This window comes from Sturnira hondurensis, unplaced genomic scaffold (assembly GCF_014824575.4).
Source record: "Sturnira hondurensis isolate 20B ecotype Veracruz unplaced genomic scaffold, ASM1482457v3 Scaffold0000880, whole genome shotgun sequence".
NCBI lineage: Eukaryota > Metazoa > Chordata > Mammalia > Chiroptera > Phyllostomidae > Sturnira > Sturnira hondurensis.
In genome coordinates this window covers 3181130-3207875 of record NW_028073511.1, presented here as the reverse complement: position 1 = coordinate 3207875, position 26746 = coordinate 3181130, and the positions used below count along the sequence as shown (strand labels likewise).

At 48.1% G+C, this 26746-nt stretch overlaps 1 protein-coding gene across 2 annotated transcripts; it reads right to left on the bottom strand.

Annotated features, from left to right (window-relative positions):
* Window positions 1-1315: 1315 nt before the first annotated feature.
* Window positions 1316-26087, bottom strand: TAF8 (TATA-box binding protein associated factor 8). 2 transcript variants are annotated; one of them, XM_037052619.1, is made up of 9 exons: window positions 25660-26080; window positions 24726-24882; window positions 18683-18781; window positions 18349-18411; window positions 17128-17252; window positions 12496-12643; window positions 10998-11140; window positions 3566-3705; window positions 1316-3267 (listed from the first exon to the last, which is right to left on the bottom strand). In XM_037052619.1, exons 1-9 carry the CDS (start codon window positions 25702-25704, stop codon window positions 3255-3257), a joined length of 933 nt encoding a protein of 310 aa, XP_036908514.1. In that variant the 5' UTR covers window positions 25705-26080; the 3' UTR covers window positions 1316-3254. The 2 variants fall into 2 exon arrangements, with proteins under 2 accessions (XP_036908514.1, XP_036908518.1); XM_037052623.1 differs by lacking the exon at window positions 1316-3267 and having other exon boundaries at window positions 3562-3705; window positions 25660-26087.
* Window positions 26088-26746: the final 659 nt, after the last annotated feature.

The window sequence follows — 26746 nt, the reverse complement described above, 5'->3', positions numbered from 1 at the left end:
TTGCAGCCCCCCCCTCAGCTACAGATGTGAACAGTAAGAACATCTACTTTTGAGGTCATTGTGAGGACTACATGAATTAATAAGTGTAAGACACTTAGAACCGTGACTGGCAATAGTTCTCCATTAGTATTAGTTTTTATATATAATTTTAAAAGCAACTGAATCAAAGAGTGGGGTTTTGGGGGAACTAGCTATATGTGTAGGGGCTGAGGGATTGAGAAAAACAGAAAAACAAGAAACAACTTAGACATGGAAAACAGTGCAGTGATTGCCGGGTGGGGGATGGGGCGGTAGAGGGTGTAAGGGAGGTAAGCGGTGATGGAAAACTTGGGGTGAGCACATCACACAGTGTACAGACAATGTGTTGTGGGACCGTGCACCTGACACCTGTGTGATTTTTTAAACCAGTGTCACCCCAATAAATTCAGTAGAAAGGAAAACTAAAGAGCAACAGGAAACAACAACGGTGTGGTGCCGGGATGACTGTGCTTACGAAGCAGCTGCAGACACTCACGAAACCCTCCTGTTGAGGCACCTGATGACGCCACTCACAGAAACTGGTGCGGAAGTTTAGTGGCCTGCGCCCTGTCCCATAGCTCGCAAACCGTGAATACAAACGTCGCCAGGCCTTTCCTTCCTGACCGGCCCGGCCTGGGCTCTACGCAAAGGGACTGCAGGGCCCCAGAAACACAAAGCCGCTTTTACTCGTGTCCCCCAAAGCCCAGACCATCTTGTTACTGGTTCCTCAGCCAACGCCAGACGGAGCCTGCGCTACCGGGCACACGCTGTGACCTGACTGCGGGGTGGGCACCCAGACCCACATGTGACCAAGCTGCGGGGTACACCCATGCCGATCTCCTGGTTTTGATACTGTGTTTACATAAGATGCCACCCATCGGGGAACTGCGTAAAAGGTACACATGACCTCCCTGAACATTTTCATCTGCAGCACTCAGTGATTCTATAATTATTTAAAATTTTAAAAAGTCTACCAGAGATGTATAATGACATATTTATAGATTAAATGACAAAAGTCTTGGATGTGCTTTAAAAAATACTCCAGAAAAAGATAAAGAAAAAAGTGGGAGAAATAGATAAAACAGAATTGAAAAGATGCTTTAAGGCTAGGTGAAAGATATATAGGGAAAATATGTATACTTTCCTTTCTAATTTGGGTTTGAAAACACCCGAAATAAAATTTCACTTAGCAGGGGGTGCAGTTAACAAAAGGGCCACCCCTCACTTCTCTGCTCAGAGCCTTACTCGTTGCTGTGACTTCTGAATACAATTAAGATAAAAGCTTATAAAACTGTTTCATTTACAAAGTTTTATTCATGACCTTTTATTAAGAGCTTACAACTCACATTCTTAATCTTATTGTTTACTACTTTTTCCCTCCAAGAACTGCCCCCAAATTATAAAAAATAGAAATGTGTAAATACACACCGAGGAGTAGGCACAGCTTTTACAAAACAGTGGTCCGGCCAGCGTTTCCGGTTGCCTAGCGACCTCCCAGTGCCACCTCCAGAACGGAGTCCCCGCAGCAGAACCGCTGACTTTCCCAGATCTCGCCTTCTCCCTCAGCACACGGCACTCCTAGTGCCGGTTTTGAACGGCGATGGCAGGAGGGACCTCAGGAACGCTGACAGGGGTGACCTCATGGCTCCCAGGGCCATGAAGACAGCAAGCCAGGAAGGTTTCCTCCTGCTGCTGCCATGACTCAGACCTGGGACTGGCGTCAAACTCAACAGACCAAGAATCGCCATGAGCCAACCCGACTCCCAGGGTCGGACCGGCCCACCTGACCACTCTCAGCGGGAAGAGGTTCACTCAGGTCACCACAAACCCCCAAAACTCGCATTTGGTCCAGAGCTGGGGAACCCACTTTTCTCACTGGGACCCCCTCTTCAGTTACTGACAAGCAGCCCTTCCTTCTTAGTGATGGGATGGCGTGCCCTAGGGAACAGTGAGGCCAGAGGGACAGGGAGCCTGCTGTTGAGTCACCAAGTTTTTTGAGTTCTCAAGTTCACCAAGAGCATGGAAGGTGGAGAGATGACTTGGGGCCAAGCACAGGAAAGCTCAGTGTGGACATCAGGGTGCGAGCCCAGGGAGCGCTTCATCTGTCCCGCGACGACCTCCAGGCCCCACTGGCATGTTCCTTCCCGAGGCTCGGTTGTTGCGTCCCTTCCCTCGGAGACCAGCCAGAAGGGCCCAGCTCGCCCAGCATCTTCCTTAAGCACTTGTTTTCTGATCTGCAGAGTACGTGTTGGACGAAATCTCTCCCCAGGAAGCAAAGAGATCGAACCGACTCTGACCTGCTTCTGGAAGAACGCCTGGCCTGGCTGCTGGCTCCTGTCAGCGCTGCACTTCTGCGTAACGGGAGCACTCCTGTCAGGCCCACTCTCACTCCTGTCAGGCCCACCCACTCCTGTCAGGCCCACCCTCGCGCCCCATCAAGTCCCTTTCCTGCTGTTTACAATTGGTGATTCCTCTACCAAGTCACAGCATGACATATCACTGACAGAGGCTCTTGTCAGAGAAAACTCTTCCCATGACGGGGCAGGCCTCGGTAGCTCCCAAGCACACATTCCAAGAGGGACAATAAATAATAAATGTTCCAGCAGAGTTGCTGTGTTTCAGGGAGCACCCATCAAAGGCTGATGAGACTGGGTGCACCGCTACGCACCACTCCCCTCCATGTTAGGTTTCTGCTCCCACCTCCCAGCTCCTGCCGGCCCCAGATCAAGGAGTGACACGTGGGCCCCATGTCCCAAGGTGAGGGAAGGCAGAGTTACCTCCGGTCAGCTCAGCAGGGCACTTAAAGCCCAGGTGAGGAAAGACTTAAGGAGGTTTTAGGATGATATGCTGGTGCTACAACTTGTCTGTGAGTCAGTAATAGGGATCCTAATGGCCTGAAACAGAAATAGGCAAACAGTCTTTCTGGCGACAAGTCAAGAAGGCACCGAACCCCTTCTTTCCTGCCGCCTTCCCTGGTTTCAGAGGAATCAGGTCTCGTGACAATAAATGAAGTTATGGGCTGCTCCTATTATTACCATCACATCTTCCTCAACCCAAACATCCAGTGAAAATAGGAAATCTTAACACAGAGTTTGCTATTAAAGTCCTGTCCGGTCACACTGCAGCAGCCTCGGCCGACCAGGGGGAGGCCACCCTCTCTGCTTCCCTTGAGTGATTTTAACGCCCTCAGGAGGGTGGTGTCCACATCTCTGTACAGGGCAGGCTTCCTTCGCAGCTCACGAGAGAGACCTGGAAAGAAAAGGAATCCATGGAGCCTGGCTGGTGAGGCCCCACCTGCCCTCCTTCTAGGAGGCAACAGCTCCAGGGCTGTAAGGGTTGGTCCTGGGGCAGCAGGAAGTGCAACATCTACACAATGAGAGGTACGCACGGGAGACGAATAAGGAGAGAAAAAGGGAAAACACTTCCTTTCGCTACAGTAGCTCTCCCCAAGGTTCAGACCCACTGGTGAGCCTCTATTTTCTGCCAAGAAGCAGAAGACCACCTCTTTGGCCAGAGAAGCCTCTTTGCACCCCCTCTTCCAACTCACTTCTTCCTGCGGATCTTGGGTTTCTTCACAGGACGCAGGTAGGGGTTATCGATGATGTTCTCCTCCCCGTTCCGGCTCCCCGACAAGGAGGGGTTCTGCTGCAGGACAGAGGCATTCTCCTTCTCGGCTCCAGAATCATCCTTTGAGCAAAACCAAAGTAAAGCAAAACACTAACAGCACAAGGAAGGAGACTGCGCCCACTATAGGGACTATTAGCACCCTCTCACAGAGGAACTGGAAGCTCGGGGACTGCCTTCTTTCCAACGTGCCTATCTCTGCCTCGGACCAAACGAGGTCCAGGCAGCGGCTGGCTAGCAGAGGAGGGTGACACCAGCAGCCCCGACACAATGGAGCACAGAACACAGAGCCCTGAACGCTTGACAAGGCAGGGACATGAGTCACAAAGAATGGAGACCTGGGAGGGGCAAGGGGTCAGGGGCTAAAATGCTGGTGCTTGAGAAGGAAGCCCAGCCTGTGGGGCGATGAGGAAAAGAGAAGCGAGCCTCCATGCTTTACAGACACAGGGTCCAAGCCGATCCCACGAAGGGGCCTCTCCCGAACCAAAGCTGGTGGGAAGCCTAACAGGCAACCCCACCCCATTTCTCAAACACCTGGTACTTGCAACATGGCGCCCATGATGATACTGCAGTAGATGCCAGGGACCTCCCAGGCCCCGGGCGTCCGTCCCACCACGGTGAGGCAGGCGTGGCACCGACACGGCCACCACCGAGAGCCCCCATCTGCAACCTGGGAATCAGGTCTCTCATGGTTTGGGTTTTGAAGAAAGTGACATTGCAGAAAAGTTTGTAAGTTTACAAATATTCAACACGACCCCAATTAAAAATTTTTAAAAATCACTATTGTGTGTAAACACACAAAAGTCTTATGTTGAAATTTTAAAAACTAGTTCTGGGTATAAGAGTGATTGATTCTTATTTATAGTCGCTTCTAATTTCTAAGTTCTGTAAAATGAGCAGAAGCTGCAGGGGAAAGAGGGCAAAATCACATGAAGAACTTGACCCAGGAGCTCATACCTAAGTGACTGTAAGTGACCAGAGAAGCTGGTTGGGCTGTGCCCCCTGGACACAGACCAGGGGGGTTCTGTCACTAAGATTTCTGTTCTGTGACTTGAGGCAAAAGAGGAGCTGACCTCAACCGGAGATTCTGTTGTCAAGAGACAGCAGGGAAGAGGGCACTGCGATCAGAGGGCAGAAAACAAACAGCAGGCTCCCGCAGACACCGCTAGCCCAGCAGGCAGGCAACATTTCTGGGCTCAATGAACCTGAAGGGACTGGGTCACTCTAGGTCCCGCTGCATGTTCTCGACTGTCCCATCAACTGTGTCCCCCCCGAACCCCAAGGCCTGTGCAGGACCCCTGTGCTTTTCCTCTCCCAACCCTGATCTCGCGGGACCACAGGTGACTTAGAGCAACCACGCACCTTCCAGAGGCCCTCCTGAAAGTGGGTGCCCCAAGATCAACCCAGCTCATGCCAGACACAGGGTCTACGGCCTCCAGACCTGCCTTGGACATCTGGCTGCTAACCTTTTCAAAGTTCCTTATGGCTTAATTTAGAAACCACCCCCTACCCACCTCTTATCATTTCCCTACGGTCAATGCCTACTTTTAGAGTTACTGGAAGTCACTTCGACTGTGCCTTAGTGTTTCCTGAAGTAAGGATGGAGGTGACACAGGAGTGCTGGAAAGCCAGCCTTGCGCCTCTGCTGGCGGGCACGGGGGCTCCTCCCTTTGGCTCCCTGTCTCACAAGGCCAGGATGTGGGTCCCAGTCACGGACAACAGCTTTTCTTCTCCCAAGCAGAGTTTCTGGAAATGCCACTTCCTTGCCTCCCTCAGGGACAGGTAGCCTCGAGGGGCAAGAGTAAATAAAATTGGTAAAGTACCAAACCGACTGTGATTTGTAAAAACAGTGGGAGCAGAAGTCTGTCTGGAAAGGCCAGACTCAGGCAATGTGTGCGTGCTAAGGAGCCCCTCATGCCCCTCCCCCCAGGTGACTGCATCCAGTCCCACGGCCTCAGTGTCCTTTCCACACTGACAACTCCCACCCGCATGGACCTCTCCCCGCCCCACCTGTCCCCGCCTCCAGGCTCACACAGCTGCAGCCACAACCACTCAACCTCTCCACTGGACTGTCAAGCAGGCAGCTCAAACTGCACTCTGGACCTTCCCCTGTTCCTTGAACAGCCCTTCCCATGGTCCTCCTGGCCACTGGGGATGGCAACTCTATCCTTCCAGTTGTTTAAGCCAAGAACTCAAGTCATTCTTGCTTGTTTTCTTTCTCTGACATCCCACATCCAATCTGTCAGGAAAACCTCTTGGCCTTTCCTTCAAAATACAGGCAGAATCTGACCACTTCCAATGTCCGTGTGTGACCACCCGGTACGTAGGGCCCACCACTGCCTCCCGCCTGGACGCTGGCAGCTGCTCCCTAACTACCTCCCTCTAGAGCTCCTCCTCTGTCTGCCTGGCTACTGTCCCTTCCCTCACAGTAGTGGTGACCCCGGAAGTTCGTTCACATACGTCCCTCCTCTGCTCCACACCTTCCCACAACTCCCATTTCACCCAGTTGAAAGACAGTTCTTAAAATGGCTTACAAGGTCTACATGATCTGATACCGCCCTCTCCCCCTCTGCCTTCCTCAGCCACACCCACGCTCACCTCCACGCTGTCCCTCAGGGCCTTTGCACGGGCTGCCCCCTTCCCAGAAGACATCCACATGGCTCACTCCCTCAGCTCCGTCAACCCTCTGCTCAAACGTCACCTCCTCAGTGGTGTCTACTCTGAGCACCCTATTTAAAACTGAGACCTCCACTCTCCACCCTGGGTCTTCTCTCTCCCCAACAGCACTTTAATCTTTAATATACTACATAAAAATGTATCTAAACACTCCATTGACTGTCGTTGCCCTGCTGCCCACACACAGGTCCTGAAAGGTAGATGTTTTCTTCCTTCTGTTCACTGCTGTGTCCCAAAGACCAGGAGCCGTGTCTGGCCCATATCACCCGGTACAAAATAAACAATGATGCCACACTGTTCATAAAAGAGCAAAAGTTTAGACACTGAAATACCTGCAGAAGACAGCTGGTTCAAAGGGAAGAGAAAAAGAATTCTATCACACACCGATTTAACATGAACAGCCCCTTTATGTTCAAGTAGATGGAGAAACCAGACCAGGTTAAGTAAAAACCATGTAGCAACAGTTCTTGCCAGACATGCTGCCATCACCAGATACAAGAGTAATCTAAAACACCAGTTATTTAATTAACTAACAATGTCTGCAAATGCTAAGGATCGAAACAACCTAAATGCCCACAGGGGACTGGTTGAGTTTCATTGTCGCATCCACAGGGCAGCGCATGACGAGGCTGAGAGTAGGGATGGAGACACTTGTCATACACGGACACGGAATGATCGCCAAGACACACCGAGGAGGGAGAACTGCAAGGGAGAAACTGCTTGTGACTTGCTGCTTGTGTTTAAAACAACAATAAAGAAACACGTGTCTAGAAGGACACACAGGAGACTGGTGACTGCTTGCTTTGTAGGTGGGAAAGTTGGGAACAAGGATGAGAAGAATTATCACTGTACTTCTTTTTATAGATTTTAAACATATATTTGCCAGTCCAACAAAGTAACAAGTCCTTTTGGCTATATGTAATTTGTTGCTAGAATTCTTTTTTTTTTAAATATTTTATTTATTTATCTTTAGAGGGGAAGGGAAGGAGAGAGGAAGAGAAACATCAATGTATGGTTGCTTCTCGTGCATCCCCTGCTGGGAACTGGCCCCTGCTGGGAACTGGCCTGCAACCCAGGCATGTGCCCTGACTGGGAATTGAACCACGATCGTGCAGTTTGCAGGCCCGCGCTCAATCCACTGAGCTACACCAGCCAGGGCTGTTGCTAGAATTCTTTTTGCAAAGTCTTTTCATTTATTTTTCACAGCCCAAAACAACATGGGAGGGAGCAGCCTGGGATGGCTCTATCTCCCATCCTGGGAATGAAATGTCCAGAACGAGGCTGGCGCCTCACATGGGCACTAGCTCCCACGCCCTGCCATCAACCCAAGAGCATCCCCCCAGAACGCTTCTCCCTCCTGCGTCAATCTGCCCGCTCTGCCCGATCATCCCCATCAGCAGGCAAACGTGTTTTTCTTGAAGCTTAAAAAACAAAACCCACCTCTCTTAACTTCTTAATTTTTCCTTTAGTTACAACTTCATTTCTCTCCTTCTCTTTACTTCAAGTTCCTTGAAATAACTGTCTTTATAAACGCAGTCCAATGGAACTTTCTGTGATGATAGAAACGTTTGTATCTGCACTGCCCAGTATGGGAGCCACTACCTATACGTGGCTATTAAAATGTGGCTAGTGTTCTGGTCAAGATGGAGGTGTAGGTGGAAACACTGTGCCCCCTCCCATAACTAAATTTAAAGGCAGCGAAGTTTTAGAAACAAAAACAGCCAAAACAGTGAAAATTGAACTGTACGGAAGTCTGACAGCAACGAACCACCCAGCCAGACCTCGTCACAACCCAGCAACTGGGTCGCCCCACCCTGGTGAACACCTAAGGCTCCGCCCCTCATACGTAACAGGTGCGAACAGACCAAACATTATGACTCAAGAAGAGCTCAAAGCCCCAGAACCTATAATTCAAAGAGACCAAGAAATAGCCAGCCTTTCAGATGCACAGTTCAAAATACTGGTGATCAGAATGCTCACAGAATTGGTTGATTTTAGCCACAAATTAGAGGAACAAATGAAGACTAAACTAATTGAAATGAAAGGGAATGCACAGGAAACCAATAGTGATGGAAAGGAAACTGGGTCTCAAATCAATAGTGTGGACCAAAAGGAAGAAAGAAACAACCAAACAGAAAAGAAGGAAGAAACAAGAATTTTAAAAAATGAGGAGAGGCTTAGGAACCTCCAGGACATCTTTAAACGTTCCAACATCCGGATTATAGGGGTACCAGAAGGGGGAAAGAAACAGCCACGAGTGGAAAACTTATTTGAACAAATAATAAAGGAGAACTTCCCCAGTCTGGCAAAGGAAATAGACTTCCAGGAAATCCAGGAAGCTCAGAGAGTCCCAAAGAAGTTGGACCCAAGAAGGAACACACCAAGGCACATCATAATTACATTAGCCAAGACTAAAATGAAGGAGAGAATCCTAGAAGCAGCAAGGGATAAGGGGACAGTCACCTACAAAGGAGTACCCATCAGACTGTCAGCGGATTTCTCAAAAGAGACCTTACAGGCAAGAAGGGGCTGGAAAGAAGTATTCCAAGTCATGAAATCCAAAGACCTACAGCCAAGATTGCTTTATCCAGCAAAGCTTGCATTTAGAATGGAAGGGCAGAGAACATGCTTCTCAGATAAGTTCAAGGAGTTCATCATCACCAAGTCCTTATTATATGAAATGTTAAAAGGACTTATATAAGAAAAAGAAGATGAAAAATATGAACAGTGAAAGGACAGCAAACACACAGTTATTAACAACCACACCTAAAACAAAAGCAAACTATTAGAAAGGAACAGAACCACAGAAATGGAGATCACATGGAGGGTTAACAACAGGGGAGTGGGAGGAGGAGAAGGGGGGAGAAGGTACAGAAAATAAGTAGCACAGATGGTAGGTAGAAAATAGAGGGGAGGGCAAGAATAGTGTGGGAAATATAGAATCTAAAGAACTTGAGACATGTGGACATAAACTAAAGGGGGGAATGGTGGGGGAGGGGTGTGCAGGGTGGAGGGGAGTGAAGGGGCGGAATGGGACAACTGTAATGGCATAATCAAAAAATATTTTAAAAAATGTGGCTAGTATTAACTGAGACAATAAATTTTTAGTTTCATTTAGTTTAAATGATTTTAAATTTAAATAGCTCCATGTGGCTACTGTAATGGTCAGTGCAAGTCTCTCCTCACCCTGCCGACTGCTCTTCTCCCGTCCGGCCCCTTACCACAGGCCCTTGCTCTCACTCTCACGGCACCTGCTCTCATTGCGATCACACATTACACTCACACCACAAAATCCAATGGACCACTTCTCAGTCCTCATATTACTGAAACTGAAGGTTTTGACACGACCACTCTTATCTCCCCAAAACACTTCCTTCCCTCGGCCCCCAGTACACCGCAGCCTCCGGGTTCTCCCCCCTCTGCAGCTGTGCCCTCACCAGCTCCTCATCTGGACAGCAGAGAGCCTGAGGGCTCAGTCCTTATACTTCTTCTGTCCACTCATTCCCTAGGAGATCATCTAATCTCATGGTTTTACACCATGAGTTATGCACTGATAACTCCCAAGTTTGCATCTATAGCCCTAGCGGCCTCTCAAACTCCAATTCATACAGCATCTCTCTATCTGCATCACCACCTGGATGTTTAATAAGTACCTCAAACTTACCTCCTATAACCCTGAACTCCTGGCTTCCCCCCCACCCCCCACCACCTGTTCCACCCAACAGCCTTCCTTGTCACGGTTAAAGGAAACTCCATCTTTCCTGTTGTTCAAGCAAAAAAACCTGCACTTATCTTTGACTCTCCCCTCCCCCTACTCACATCCACTCCATCCATAGGCTCTACACTGAAAATAATCTAGAATTTGACCAATAATTTATCTGACCATGTGTCATTATTTTTGCTTCTACCACCATCTCTCAGTTTACTGCAAGAACCTCCTAACTGGTTTCTCTGCTTCTCCCCTTACCTTCTGATCTACTCTCGACACTGCGACCTGACTGATGCTGGTGACAAACCCACCCCTCTCCTGGCCCTCCTCTGCTCGGCATTTCCCACGGCTCCCACCTGACTGAGAGACAGCCCATGTTTAACACAGCCTGTAAGATCTGACTCCCCTGAGCTCTCCGCTCTCATTCCCTACTTCCGCCCGCGTTCACACCACCCTGGCCACCCTAGCAGCCTTGCTGTTCTCCAGCACAGCGGCTCCCACCTCTGGGCCCTTGCACCTCTGCTCCCTCTGTGAGGAATGCTCTACTCCCAGATACGTGTTAAGCTGTATTCTGTCAGGTCTGTACTCACCTGTCACCTTCGCAATCACCCTAATACCATATTTCCCCCATGCCCAACAGTTACTTCCCATCTCCTTGTTTATTATTTTGTACCTTAGCTCCATGAGGGGAAGAAATTCTGTCTATGTTGTCTCCTGCTAAATCGCCGGCACCTAGAACTGGGCCTGCTCTGGCAGGTGCTCATTCAGTATGTACTGACTGACTGAATGCCCAGGACACGGACTTGCCTCAAGCTATAGATCATGTCACACCTGGATCATCATGAGCCCATCATGCAAGTCCCTAAAGCGGAGACCTGGGCTAGGTCACATCCAGTTCCCAGGATGCCAGGCTGAGGGCAGTGTGGGCTAGTTTGGGGGTTACTCTGACGCAGGCGAAAGGCAGGCTCACCGTGCTGATGTGAAGAGGGAGGTTCTCTGTGTCGGTCTGCTCATCCTGCTCTGAAGAGTCGGTCTCCTCCATTTGTTGCATCTCCAGTTCAGAGGGAAGAAGAGCAGTCAGGTAGGGGATGGAGAAAGGTCGGGCAGCAATCACTGTGGGATTGGGAGAGAGACATGGTTCCACTGTCACAGAGTCCTTGCAAATGGCCTAGGGCCTTACAAGAGATCAGTGAGCAGCGCCACGTGACGATGACGGCTGGCACCCTCTGAGCACTGCTGTGGGCCAGGCCATGTTCCACAGGCTTTGCATGTACTCTCTTCAGTCATCACCTCCACGACAACTGCTAAGTACAGTTCCCAGCCCCATTTTACAGATCAGGATCCTGAGACACAGTGAGGTTAAGTGACTTCCTCCGGCACACAGAAAACAGCAGAATGGGGTTTGAACTCGAGCACTGTAACTTCAGAGCTGACTTTCTCCAAGGACGTCTAAAATCAGACAGAACTGGGGCTGAATCCTAGTAAACCATCAGCTCAGTGACCTTATACCCAAAGCCAGTTAACACTCTTGGCCTCATTTCTAGAGCAGAGATACTGATCCCAAAGGCCTGAGGGATTGAAGTCCAAATGTGGATTTGGGAACTCTCAGCATGTAAGTGCAACCACTGAGCTGGGGGGCATTTCAAGTAAATACACTCTCATTTTTCCCAAAAGCACTGAGGATGAGAAGAAATTGTTGCCAAAATGAATGAATAAACAAATAAACACAAAAAAAGTCTCTCCGTATGGTAGAACGTGATTATCAGGACTCAGTCTAAGTTTGAAAGCTGCTAGCTGTGTGACCTTGGCCAAGTCACTTCCTTTCTCCTCCTTATAAGCACTGGCTTCCTACAATGGTGGTGATAACAGCATCTGACTCAAAGGCTCCTGAGAGGATTTAATGAGATGATTTAGGGAAAATGATTAGCACAGCCTGTGGAACTTAATAACTTAGCTGCTCTCACTTCAGGCCCCAGCACACAGTGAACACTCTCTGACTGAATGAGTCACTCCAACTACTTTCCCTGGAAAACCCGAGGCCTATAGAGGTGAGATGGCTTGGTCTCATGGCGAAACAGCAGTGCCGAGATGGGAAACGAGAAGGTACCTGTGCCAGGACAGTGTTCTCTAACTGCCCTGCCCCCCGATGCCACTGTCCCTCCTACCTCCAGAGCTGCCACTTCTACTGCATGAGTCTCTCTGACACCCAGGGATCAGTCACCCTTGAGGTAACCTAAACCCAATGTACCTCAAGTGGCCAATCCCAACAGAGGCCATTACTGTTCAGAGTCATCAGTTAGGGACCAAGCCCTTAAGACCTGGGAAAAAGAGCCAGAAATCTGAAGAACGAGACGCACCCAAGACAAGAATGAAGCTTGTTTGTTTCTTCCTACCATGCTTAGAGTAAGGGAAGATGCTGTGATTATCTCAATTGACAAGACAGGTCCAAAGAGGGGACAGATTCTCACACGGAAACGTGCTGACGTCATCTTTGAAAAGACTCTGGGTCTCGCCTGTCTTGGCCATAAAACGGGTGAGTGCCCGCTCCACGTCACGTCTCTGGGATGCAGCCTTCTCCCGCAGGACCTGGTAGTCGGACACGGGCTCGCGGTAGGTCTAAAAAGGACAGCAAAGACACTGCAGTAACACCAACAGATCGTTCCGCTCTCCTCAGGAACCTGCCTTGCTGTTTCTTTGTCCTCCCACCCTTTAAACAACCCGCTACCATCATCACTTAGAGCAGGGATCCCCAAAGGGCAATGGAAGGGGGAGAAAGAAATTGATGCCAGTATTATTAATATTTACTCTTCATCTGAAAAGTTACAAAATGTACAAATATTTACTACGCATTGACCCTGAGTCTTCAATTGGCTCCCATGACAGGTGGTCTCAGGTGTAAGAGAGGCGGAAGGCAGAGTGGGAGTCCCCCATGGAAGCCCTGATAGGGACCAATGGTTCCATCAGGGTGATGTGACATCTTGGAGCACACGAGTGGCTGCTTAAATGGATCCCCACATTGTCCATCTTCTTTTTTTTTTAATATTTTAATTATTTTTTAGAGAGAAGAGAAGGGAGGGAGAAAGAGAGGGAGAGAAACATCAATGTCTAAGAGAAATGTTGATTGGTTGCCTCTTGCATATCCTCAACTGGGGACCTGGCCCGCAACCCAGGCATGTGCCCTGACTGGGAATTGAACCCACAACCTTCACAGGCCTGCACTCAACCCACTGAACCACACCACCCAGGGTGCATCTTGTTTTCTTAATCCAACCTCTGCAGAATGAATATGTCCAAAAAAAAAATCCCTCAAAGAAATACAAACTGATGATATTAATTTAAGTGCAAGTGCAAGAAAATGGAAGTCCTCACACTCCTCCTGGTCCTAATTCTGAGCTCTTTGGCAATTACTTGATGGAGTAAAAGATGATTGAGATCTAGTCAGAACAAGAAGCTGGCAAAAACATTGGTACAGGTGACATTGTAACAATGACCAAGAAGGTAACTATACTTTGTGATACAGAGATAGGATTTAAAAAAAAATCCTTACCCAAGGATATGTTTACTGATTTGAGAGAGGGAGGGTAGGAGGAATGGAGGAAGGGGACAGAGAGAGAAAGAGATTGAGTAAGTGAGAGAGAGGGAGAAACATCGATCAGCTGCCTAACATATGTGCCCTAACTAGAGATCAAACCCACAACCTAGGTATGTGCTCTGACTGGGGATTGAACCCACAACCTTTTGATGTATGGGATGATGCTCTAACCAACTGAGCCACCCGGCTATGGCTGGAGACAGGATTTTTAAAGAGGGCACTTGAAAACATTCCCACTGTTGTCAGTGTTAACCTGGCAGTGTCACATGCACACAGTTCCCACGGGCACACTTAAACACAGAAATGGGATTTTCTGATACGTTTAAAATTGTCTCAGAGTGGATAGATTTTGAACATACTTGTCACAGACATTAAAAATGCAAGACCTGGGGACTTCCGCCAAGATGGAGGCATAGGTGGAAACACTGTGCTTTCTCCCACAATCAAGTTTGAATACAACAAAGGTTTGGAGAAACAAAGACACAGCCAAAGGACAGAAAACTGAATTATACAGAAGTCCAACTACATCTAACCATTCAACGGGGACTGTAAGAGGGGCAGAGCCAGCAGCGAGCAGGGTCCGGCAGGACAGATCCCCTGACCTAGGCGCGCAAGCAGCCCGGAACCAGTCAGAATGTGGGGCAGACTGACCGAGGTCACACATTCGCGCACAGTGAGACGGACCACGCAGGCCCCAGGGGGTGAGGGCTGACAGCAGTGGCACATTCGCGTGCAGTGGGACAAAACATGTGGGCCTGGTGACGGCAGCAGCTACGGCACCGGTGAGGGCCGCGGAGGCAGGGGGCAGACGGGACGCCATAGTTCCTCTTTGACCCCGCCCCCACATACAACGTCACAACCCAGCGACTTAGTTGCCCTGTTCTAGTGAACACTTTAGGGCTCTGATCCTGCTACTGAACAGGCACGAACAGCCCAAAAGATGGTGCAAGAACGCAAAGCCCCAGAGCCAATAACTCTAAGGGACCAAGAAATTGCCAGCCTCTCAGAAGCACAATTCAAGACACTATTTATCAGGATGCTCACAGAACTGGTAGATTATAGTCACAAATTAGAGGAATATAGTCACAAATTAGAGGAACATATGAAGGCTAAACTAATTGAAATGAAGGGAGATGCACAGGAAACCAATAGTGATGGAAAGGAAACTGGGACTCAAATCAATGGAATGGACCAGAAGGAAGAACAAAACATCCCACCAGAAAGGAATGAAGAAATGAGAATTCAAAAAAATGAGGAGAGGCTTAGGAACCTCCAGGACATCTTTAAACGTTCCAACATCCGGATTATAGGGGTACCAGAAGGGGGAAAGAAACAGCCACGAGTGGAAAACTTATTTGAACAAATAATAAAGGAGAACTTCCCCAGTCTGGCAAAGGAAATAGACTTCCAGGAAATCCAGGAAGCTCAGAGAGTGCCAAAGAAGTTGGACCCAAGAAGGAACACACCAAGGCACATCATAATTACATTAGCCAAGACTAAAATGAAGGAGAGAATCCTAGAAGCAGCAAGGGATAAGGGGACAGTCACCTACAAAGGAGTACCCATCAGACTGTCAGCGGATTTCTCAAAAGAGACCTTACAGGCAAGAAGGGGCTGGAAAGAAGTATTCCAAGTCATGAAATCCAAAGACCTACAGCCAAGATTGCTTTATCCAGCAAAGCTTTCATTTAGAATGGAAGGACAGATAAAGTGCTTCTCAGATAAGGTCAAGTTCAAGGAGTTCATCATCACCAAGCCCTTATTATATGAAATGTTAAAGGGACTTATCTAAGAAAAAGAAGATGAAAAATATGAACAGTGAAAGGACAGCAAACTTAACAGTTATTAACAACCACACCTAAAACAAAAGCAAACTAAGAAGACAGCTAGATTGGGAGCAGAACCATAGCAATGGAGATCATATGGAGGGTTAGCAACAGGGGAGTGGGAGGAGAAGGGGGGAGAAGGTACAGAAAATAAGTAGCATAGACCGTAGGTGGGAAATAGACAGGTGGGGGGAGGGCAAGAATAGTAGGGGAAATATAGAATCTAAAGAACTTGAGACACATGGACATAAACTAAAGGGGGTGTGCAGGGTGGAGGGGAATGAAGGGGGGAATTAGAACTGTAATGGCATTATCAATAAAATATATATTTTTAAAAAGCATGAATGTGTATAGAGTATGTACTTAACATTTTTACTGACAGAAATACATTATAATAGAGTTAGAGGCTATTATTGGTTGAACTGTGTCCCCAAGTGTATGGCCATACCATCCTGAATGTGCCTGATCTCATCTGAACTGTGTCCCCTAAAAAGTAGGTTGAGGTCTCAACCCCTGGTGTCTCAGAACATGATCTCGTCTGGAAACAGGGTCACGGCAGATGTGTTCAGTTAAGAAGAGGTCATACGAGAGCAGGGTGGGACCCCACTCCCATACAAACTTCACCCTTGTAAGAAAATGGCCCGGTGAAGACAGAGACACAGATGGCGCGCCACAGGAAGACAGAAGACTGGAATGCTGCCTGTGCGAGCTGAGGGATGCACAGAGTGCCTACATACTGCCAGAAACTCAGAAAGGCACAGAAGGATCCTCCTACAGGTTCAGAGGAGGCATGGCCCTGGCAATACCTTGACTTTGGACGTGTGCCCTCCAGAGCTGTAAGACAAACAATTTCTGCTGTTCTACAGCACCTGGCGTTTGGGGCACTTTGTTTCAGCAGCTCTGGGACCCTGACACAGAGACCACTGGTCGAGAGCAGCAGCTGTGCTGCTTGGTAGTGACTGACTGCTCCTTCCCTCAGTGTCCTGAGTGTGGAGAAATGTCCTGCAGGGCTCGTCTCCGCTGCCCACATGATGCCACATCTGCACCCAGACCTGGGGTGGAGGCGGGGAAGGAGGAGGTGTGTGCAAGAGCCTCGGGGACCCGTCTGCGCACTGCACTGTCCCCAAAGGGGGGCAACACTGCCAATCTGGTGAACGAGAACACGTGTGAACATGGCAGACAGCTCCATTTGTCCTCATTCAGACCCAGAATCAGTTACAGTAAGTTTTACTTCATGTTGCCACCAAGTATGTTTTAAACAATCTTTACCCCAATCTCAAAAATAACTCCTTTTCTATGGAAAGTCTGGAAAACCCAGAAAAGCACACACAAATAACACACAGTTACCTATGGCCCACTGAAAATTACTACAAACATTTTGTGGAATACCCTTCCAGTCTCTCTCTCTCTCTTTTTTTTTTTCCTTCCAGTCTCTTAATGTGGCTAGGTCCTTCTGTGTTGTGGTAGGACGGGCAAAACTGCACAGACTCCAATTTCTTGTTAACTGTATTTTTTGTCAGCCAGCTAGAGAACATAATTCTCCTTTGTCAACTTGTTTATCAACAAGAAAAGACATTCTGACTTCTGAGCCCACCTTTTACCAACAAGCTTGTGGTCCAACAGTCAGTAGGAACTCACTGCTGTGCATTAGTCACAGCCCCCACCATGTCCCCGTCACTCACCGGAGTTTTGATGTAGGTGTGGGGGTCGGGGAACTCAGGGAAGTGGCTGGGGATGTGCGGCGGGTGGGGTCGGTTCTGCCCTGCAGTGAGAGCCTTGGGGGCCACTGGCTGATTGGTCACCGGAGCTGCAACAGAGTCACCGCCTATTACTCCCCTATCCAAACCCTGCTTTTCTCAAAGTAAATGCTGGACCTCAATTTTCTGAACATCAGGTACTTCATGTTTCTATTTTAATAGGCCTTTAAGGACTTAAGGTCCTGAAGTCACACCCACATGCCTAGCCCTGCTGAATAACTTTGGGTGACACTCCCACCTACAACAATCTGCCTGCATGCCTCTTAGGCAGGTGAGTGGGTGGCTGTGACAACGTCCACTTAGTATGCTCTCCACAGAAGAGCATACTAAGGATGCTGAGGAACTAAGGAGTTAGATGGGCTGCTTACTCGCTTTTCATGGAGCCAAGATAGCAAAGACATACAATATGCCAGGGTAAGTAAGTGTGGGCCAATGACAATGACAGGGGATTGAAAATGGCGCCTTCCACTGCTCCTGGACAGGGCAGCTCTTCAGAAGATGCCAGCTTGAAAAAAGTGATGATAAAAAAATCTAGTGAACTCTCCCCAGGTCCTGCAAGCCCACACTCACTAGTCTGAACTCAGTTTACAGCGCTCAGCTTCTATCTGAGGCACAGGTCATCGTACGTTTTGTGTAGAGACAGAGTGAGTGTTTCAGGTTTTGCAGGCCTACGGTCCACCACCACCGCTAGCGCTGCCATTACAGCACGAGGCAACCACAGTAAGGAACCGTGGCTGTGTTCCAACAGAACTTCGTTTACAGAAACAGGTGGTGGGCTCCATCAGGCCCACAGACCATAGCTTCTGACCCTTGATCTAAGAAGAACAAGAGCTGTGGCATTTTTAAAGCAGCACCAACTGCCCCCTGGGGCTAAAGCACAAGAACCATAGCGACATCTCAGAGACGGTTTTCCTTTCCAGTGACTGAGTTTTACATCCCAGTCGTATTGGCCCAAACTAAGATTCTATTATAGACAACCCCAAATAATGGAAGGGAGCCTGCAAAAAGGAAGTAGCTGAATAGCACCACCATGGCCCGGGTTTGATTCCCGGAAGTAGCTAAACAAACTGATCCCTGCCCTATTCGGTTAGTTCATTCCACTAGCATATTGGGCATTACTGAGAACCTCAGTTCAAAGGCGCTTACGGGCAGTGATGACCATCCTCTGAGACCGTTTTGCATAGGCAGGGAGAGTGTCCACATTAAAACCTAAGGAGTAAGAAAACAAAAGTCACTGCCCAGACCACTGGATACTGAACATGGAAGAGGGAATAATATTGTGTTGAAATAGCTTAAACTCCCAACTCAAGGCTTTTGCTGCCACTGAGAAGCAGCTTCAACAGAAAGCCCAACAGGAGTGAGGAGGTCTGTTAAAGGGAACCTTCTACTAATAACCCTCGCGGGCTGACGCAGACACGACCGACTCCTGGGGACTCCTGGCTCTCCCGTAACCCCACCGCAGCTGCACCGGAGAACTCACCCATCTCCACAAGCGTGACCACGATATCCGACAGCGTGGGCTGGGTCCTCGCCGTATGCTCACAGTAAGACTTGGCACTCCTCCCAATTTCTGAAATGTCTAAGAAAGGGTCAAAGACATAAAGTCTTATTCTCAGTTCTCAAAAAGTTAAGCACAAAATAACCGTAAGAGCCAGCAATTCAACTCCTGGGTATATACCCAAACAAACACATGGAAAGCAGGAACTCAAAGGGATACTTGCATCCCAATGTTCATAGCAGCAATATTCACAACAGTCTGAAGGTGGAAACGATGCCATGCCCACCGAAAAATAAATGGATGAACAAAACATGGTCTAGACAGTCTGTCCAGAAAAAGTCCAGCCATCGTTACTCTAACGAGAACGGTTTGTGTGACACTGATGTAACCTGGCAGCCAAGCAGAGTTGACCGGAACGTGTATGCGTGAATCACAACTTCACTGTACTAGTCAGTGAGGGCAGGAGATGCCACTGGGTGAGCACCTGCACTGTGTGCCGTCACATTAAAAATGACTGAGTGAGTACAGCAACAAATCTGCACCAAATTTTGTGTTAAACTTGAACATTCCTCCGAGGAAACTATTCGGATGATTCAGAAGACTGCAGCTAGGACTTCCGCCAAGACGGAGGCATAGGTGGAAACACTGTGCCTTCTCCCACAACCAAGTTTGAATACAACAAAGGTTTGGAGAACTAGGACACATCCAAAGACCAGAAAACGGAATTATACGGAAGTCCGACAACTACGAACCGTTCAACGGGGACAGTAAGAGAGGCAGAGCCAGCAGCGGAGCTGGGTCAGGCAGGACAGATCCCCCGACCTAGGCGCGCAGGCAGCCCGGAACCAGTTGGGGTGTGGGGCAGACTGACCGCGGTCGCACATTCACGCACAGTGACACGGACCACACAGGCTCCAGGGGGTGAACCCAGTGGTGGAGGGCTGACGGCGGCGGTGGCACACTCGCGTGCAGTGGAACGAAACGCGTGGGCCTGGTGACGGTGGTGGCTGCGGCACCAGGGCCTCGGCGGCAGGCGGCAGACAGTAAGCCACTGTCCCTCTTTGACCCCGCCCCCACATACAACGTCACAACCCAGCGACTTACTTGCCCTGTTCTAGTGAACACTTTAGGGCTCTGATCCTGCTACTGAACAGGCACGAACAGCCCAAAAGATGGTGCAAGAAAAACGCAAAGTCCCAGAGCCAAAAACTCTAAGGGACCAAGAAATTGCCAGCCTCTCAAAAGCACAATTCAAGACACTATTTATCAGGATGCTCACAGAACTGGTAGATTATAGTCACAAATTAGAGGAACATATGAAGGCTAAACTAATTGAAATGAAGGGAGATGCACAGGAAACCAATAGTGATGGAAAGGAAACTGGGACTCAAATCAATGGAATGGACCAGAAGGAAGAACAAAACATCCCACCAGAAAGGAATGAAGAAATGAGAATTCAAAAAAATGAGGAGAGGCTTAGGAACCTCCAGGACATCTTTAAACGTTCCAACATCCGGATTATAGGGGTACCAGAAGGGGGAAAGAAACAGCCACGAGTGGAAAACTTATTTGAACAAATAATAAAGGAGAACTTCCCCAGTCTGGCAAAGGAAATAGACTTCCAGGAAATCCAGGAAGCTCAGAGAGTGCCAAAGAAGTTGGACCCAAGAAGGAACACACCAAGGCACATCATAATTACATTAGCCAAGACTAAAATGAAGGAGAGAATCCTAGAAGCAGCAAGGGATAAGGGGACAGTCACCTACAAAGGAGTACCCATCAGACTGTCAGCGGATTTCTCAAAAGAGACCTTACAGGCAAGAAGGGGCTGGAAAGAAGTATTCCAAGTCATGAAATCCAAAGACCTACACCCAAGATTGCTTTATCCAGCAAAACTTTCATTTAGAATGGAAGGACAGATAAAGTGCTTCTCAGATAAGGTCAAGTTCAAGGAGTTCATCATCACCAAGCCCTTATTATATGAAATGCTAAAGGGACTTATATAAGAAAAAGAAGATGAAAAATATGAACAGTGAAAGGACAGCAAACACAGTTATTAACAACCACACCTAAAACAAAAGCAAACCAAGAGGACAGCTAGATCAGGAGTGGAACCATAGAAATGAAGAACACATGGAGGGTTAGAAACAGGGGGGTAGGAGGAGGAGAAGGGGGGAGAAGGCACAGAAAATAGCATAGATGGTAGGTAGAAAATAGATAGGGGGGAGGGCGAGAATAGTGGGGGAAATATAGAATCTAAAGAACTTGAGACACGTGGTTATAAACTAAGGGGGGGGGAGAATGGTGGGGGAGGGAGTGTGCGGGTGGAGGGGAATGAAGGGGGGGAAGAGAATAACTGTAATGGTATAATCAATAAAATGTATTAAAAAAAAAGAAGGCTGCAGCTCTGGGCAGCTTGTTCACGACAACATGCCTGTTCATGCATGTCTTAGGGGTTTTTTTTTTTTGCCAAACATCAAATCCCCCAGGTGACTCGGCCCCCCTATAGCCCAGATATGGCACACTGTGACTTCTGGCTTTTCCCAACACTAAACTCACCTTTGAAAGGGAAGAGATTTCAGAACGTCAGTGAGATTCAGGAAAATACAATGGGGCAGCTGATGTCAATTGGGAGAACTGTGGGATGTCCCAAGGTGCCTACTTTGAAGGGGACTGAGGTGTCATTGTCCTCTGTACAATGTTTCTTGTATCTTGTATCTTCTTCAATAAATATCTGTTTTTCATAGTACATGGTTGGATACCTTCTGGACAGTCTTCATATCCATACCACAGAATATTACTTAGCCATAAGAAAGGAATAAAGTACTGAGACATGCTACAACACGGATGAACCTTGAACACATTATACTAAATGAAATCAGCCAGACACAAAATCAAATGTTTTCAGATTCTACCTATATAACAGAAAAAAACAACTCATAGAGATGAAAAGTAGATTAGAGGTTACGAGGGACTGAGGGTAAAGGGGATTAGGGAGTTGTCATTTATGGGCATACAACTTCTGTTTGGAATAACAAAAAAGAGTCAATGGCTCTAGAACACTGTGAATGTACGTAATGCCACCAAATTGTAAACTTAAGAAGGGTTGAAATGGTAAATTCTATGTTACGTATGTCTTGCCACCCAAAATGAAAAAGGTCTTACCATCGGTGCGGCCTGCCTAACACTGCACCTCTAACAGCCCTGCCGGCCCTGCCCCCCTGGGGCCCTGTCCTGCAACCGAAGGGTCGCGGGTGTCATTCCTAGTCAGGGCACCGGCCTGGGTTTGATCCCCAACTGTGGGAGGCAATCAACTTATGTTTCTCTTTCTCTTTCTCTCCCCTCCTCCTCCTCCTCTCCCTTCCCTTCTCTCTGGAGTGACAACAAAACAAACCTTAAAAAAAAAGGTCATGCCAGCCCTGACTGGCGTGGCTTGGTGGGCTGGGTGTCATCCCACAAACAGAAAGGTCACTGACTGTGGGCCGGGTCCCCAGATGGCGGCAGGCAAGAGGCAACTGATAGATGTTTCTCTCACACACCAATGTTCCCCTCTCTATCTCCCTCACTTGCCCTTTCTCTAAAAATAAATGAATACAATCTTTTTTAAAAAATGTGTTTTTAAATAAAAAAGAGTCATGCTAAAGTCCTTCAGGGGAAAGGGGAAGGTATAAGCTAGACTCCATAAATAGGCCTCAGAAGTGGTTGGGAAAACTGAGACCATGCTCAATTGTACATACACATAAAAGCCATTTTCTGGGGATGGGTCCACAGAATTCATTAGCTATAAAAGGGGTCCAGTAGGGTATGGAACCCCGGCTCTAGGGGCCTAATGGTTCAGAAGACACAAGGACAAGTACTGCTTGGCAGGGAAGGGTGTCTCAGTGAGAACCTGTCCCCAGCTCATAGTGCTACCCGAGCAGGTCACTAATACTAGCCCCACACGTGAACACAGCGGGCAGCATCTGTTCACTGAGGGGAAAATCTAATGGGAACTACCAGACCATTCCGTTCTCCAAGTGTGGTCCGGGAATCCCTGGGTGAACCTGAAAAACTTTCCGAAGTTCACAGGCCAAAACTGTTTCCATAATAAAATTAAGACATTGTTTGACTTTTTCATTCATTGTCTCATGTAGTTCTCCAGAGGCTATATGACGTGTGATGACATCATGGTTCTGACGAATAGCAGACCTCATCCTTGTTCATTCTTACATTTAAAATTTTTCTGTTTTATTGGGAACCATCTGTCTGGTTTCAGAAGGTGTAACCCCACTGACAGGCAAAAAGGCCACACAGCTAGGGGCCCTTGGGACCATGAGCCACTAAGGAGACAAAACTTATCCTCCCAGCAGGGGTGCAGCCTCTGCCCCTTTCACTTCACCCTGTTTGGCCCCTGGAGGATGGCTGTATAGTCAATAATGGGTAAGATTCCTCAAGGAAGGAACAACCTAAGACAGACCCAGTCATGAAAGGGCCATCAGGGAAGGACTTAGGGGATTGTGGAGAAGTCACAAAAAACTCTCACCCTTCGGCTCTATCATAGCCTGAGTCTTAATTCTATCTGTAAAAACTCTTCTAGTCTCTTAGCAGCCTTGCTTCCCCCGCCCCCACACCCCACAATTCAGGCCTGAAACAATGCTAAAGGGGGTACAGCCCTGTGCCGGAATGGCCAGTTGCTGGTGGGGCACTGAGCAGATCTAAGAAAAGAATGCATAAAGCTCCGTGAAACCTGCTTTGCTAAGAATGTCTTCAGTTCAAATATTAAGGGTCCAAGCACAAAATAAGTTTGTTTCCCCAGGTTTTACAGCCAATCGGCATCACCCTGTCTACCAGACCCTGACTCAAAAGGAGCCCGGTGATCTCAGAAATGTTATCTGTAAACCAAACCTCCTTTCTGCTAAACTCAATAAAAACCCAATGAGAGAGACTGATCAGCCTTTCCTCCCCAAGCAGATCATGTCTTGGTAGACTTATTCTCAGCAGCAGCAGCCAGGGGAGTTCTGCTGGACGAAGCTTCCTCATGCTGTTTTACTTTCTAATGTGGAGACATATATATCTCCATCCCATGTATATACAACTCCACAAGGTCCTCAATATTTAAGAGTCCATAGGGATTCTAAGATAAAAAAATCTGAGGTCAGTGCTTTAGGAAAACATTTGGTATGTGAAAGCTCCACCTCCTCCAGGTCTCGCCCTTCCTGGGGCAGCTCACATCCAGGGACCCATCAAGACCAAAGCATGAAGGCAGTGCCTTTTCCCTGATGTAGGACACCTGACAGGCAATTACCACTCTCGTGCTCCACAATGAGGTGGCTGGGTTTTGGGTTGGCTGGCATTGCAGTTCAACTCCCTCTGCCTACACCTTTCCCTTACTTCCATTCATAGGTGTTGATCCTCCCCAAATACCCTAAATACCCCCATCCTGCATCCTATCCTACCCCTAAAAAGGCCCAAACAGGGAAATACATTGTATATGCAGAAAAGGTGATGTGAGACCATTCCAGGGTCCTAACCTTCAAGACTTTTCTTTTAAAAGTGTTTTTTAAATCATTCTATAAAACTTATTCACTCTTACTCTTTGTGTCTTTGTACATAATACGTCATTTGATCACATCATGTGGCAGTATCTCTTTTGTAGGAATTATTCCCAACTGTCCAACAAAACTGTAAGTTCTTTGAATATAGAACACAAACAGCAACAATAACAGCACCAGCAAGTCATTAAGAGCTTACAACGTTCCCAGCATTGAATGATTTACATACACATCTCACCCATACTGACAACTGCTGACATGCAAATTACTATTCCATTTCGCAAATGAGGAAATAAAGAGTCAGGACATCTAGCAACTTGCCCAAGGTATTAAGCGGCAGACGGATGACTTACACCAACTCCATCTGATTCTAAAGCCTTTAAATCACTTTACTACGTTCTTTTTCTTAAATCCTCTCTAACACTATCACAATGCAGGACACAACACCGATGTTTGGTTAACTTAAAGAAGGCCCACCGTTTCCTGGTACTTACAGCTCTGCAGCATCTCTGTCAGTGTTTCCACAGACGCTTTCTCAGCACTCTCAAACCCTGCTTCTGTCAGCAAGGAGCTCACAACCACCTGCAGGGTTCGCCTCCGGGACAGATAGTAGTTATCAGCAGGGTTAGTGGACTGTTTACCTCCTGATCTCTGTGAATCAGCAGCCCAAGAAAGAGGAGATTTTCATTCACTGGACAAGGATGTAATCACATAGTCCACACATTGTCAATGGCAAGCAAACGTTCTTTTGCTAAATACTTATTTATCAGTGCTTAATAAAATGTGATAGCCCTTGATTAGACTTACAGATCTTGGACAAAAATGTAATAATTGAGCACCCAAGGGGCTCTAAGTACGGAGACAACCTTTCTGCTTCCCTAAAACTTAAAAAAGTCTAATAACACAAGTGTCTGTTTTGTACTTTCTAATTTAGCAGATTATCAAGATATATACCTGAAGAAACACTCATGATGGGATTGAATTTATGTATCTCTCAGAAAAAAAAAACCTCTCTTGTTCTTCCCATCTTCACACCATTTCACTAACAAGAGAAATTAAAACAACACATGATGCTGAAGAGATGGCAAAGGGTAACAGCACTGAAAAGTAGGAAAGCTAAATATTTTGAAACAGAAATCCCTCCCAACTTTGGCTAGCCAATAAGAGGGCGAAAACGGTCTCTTCGGACCAATCAGGAGAGGTTCCGGGTCCCCAACCCCTAAACGAGCCAATCAGCACGCCGGCTCTCCAACTCAGAAGGCCGCCGCCAAGTCCCAAAGGGGGGGGCATGTACGGCCTGAAAAACCCTTCTCTATTCGGAACTCATGGTGGGGCGAGATGTCTGGGTATAAACTTGTTGTCCAGGCTAAAAGGAAATTATAGAATACCCAGACTTTCTCACCTTCGACCCCTCGCCTCCCCTCTTACCGTTCCGGAGCCGCCGGCCCCAGCAGTGGCCATCGTGTCGGCCATCTTGCTCTGGCGTAAAGTGCGCGAGCGCAGGGCAGTATGGGATTTGTAGTCACCGGGCGGGGAGGGGGTGCGCGCGACTCGGTTTTCTTAAGCTCCCCGGAGTGGGAGCTGCTTTTGATGACTTGGTTCACGTGACCTCCAGTAAGCGGTCCGGTTGACGGCGCTCCAGTGAGCCTTGGAACTGTGCTCTCGGTTTCACACTTCTTTCAACTTGAAGTCGTTTTTCATAGAGAGCCCACCCCCTAGAACGCTCCAAAATTGAGTGTCAGTGACACCACCTGGCTGGGTCCCGCCCAGTGCCAGTGACTCACAGCCTGTCGGAGAGGCCAGAGAAAGTGGTGTTACTTCTCCAGATAATTCTCCGGAGCTGGAAATTCTGGGAAATCTTACGTTGTACTGTGACTCTACAGCCCACCAATGACCCGCCTGCACCTAGAACCTAACCTAGTCCAGGTCTTCTGCACCCTCTTTCCCTCAGTTAATCCACAGGTATTTGTGGGGCCAGCTGGGAGGCACAAGCCGAGGGAGCCCGCCTCTGTCCCTCGCCCGCCTCATTCCCAGGATCTGCGGTGCCTGTCGGTTTTCTGTTCATTTGTTCGCCAGCCCCTCGGAATGAGGGTTCTTCAGACGGGGACCGCATCGCGCCTTATTCTTATTTTTTGCGGATGCCTGGCATGACGCAGACACTAGGTTTGAATTCTAACACTCGCTAGCGGTGGGACTACAGGCATAAGACCTAGCTTCACTGTGCCTCAGTTTCCTCTTTGGTGAAACTGGGGTGGGACTGATAGGGGAAAAAAAGATCTAATACAAAGAGTCTATCATGGTGATAAACGTACATTAAGAGGTAGAGAAACATCGCTTACTGTTGTTTATTCCCTGGTAGCGGGTGGTTGAGTGGCGAATGCCCTGAAGGCGTAAGTCTAGAGACCTGCGCCACACCTGCCCGAACACGCGAGGGGGGGACACATCCAACTCCTCACCTAGGGTACGGGGGTGAGGTATGCAGGCCCTAACCTTAGCTGAGCCGAGCTCAGCCCCC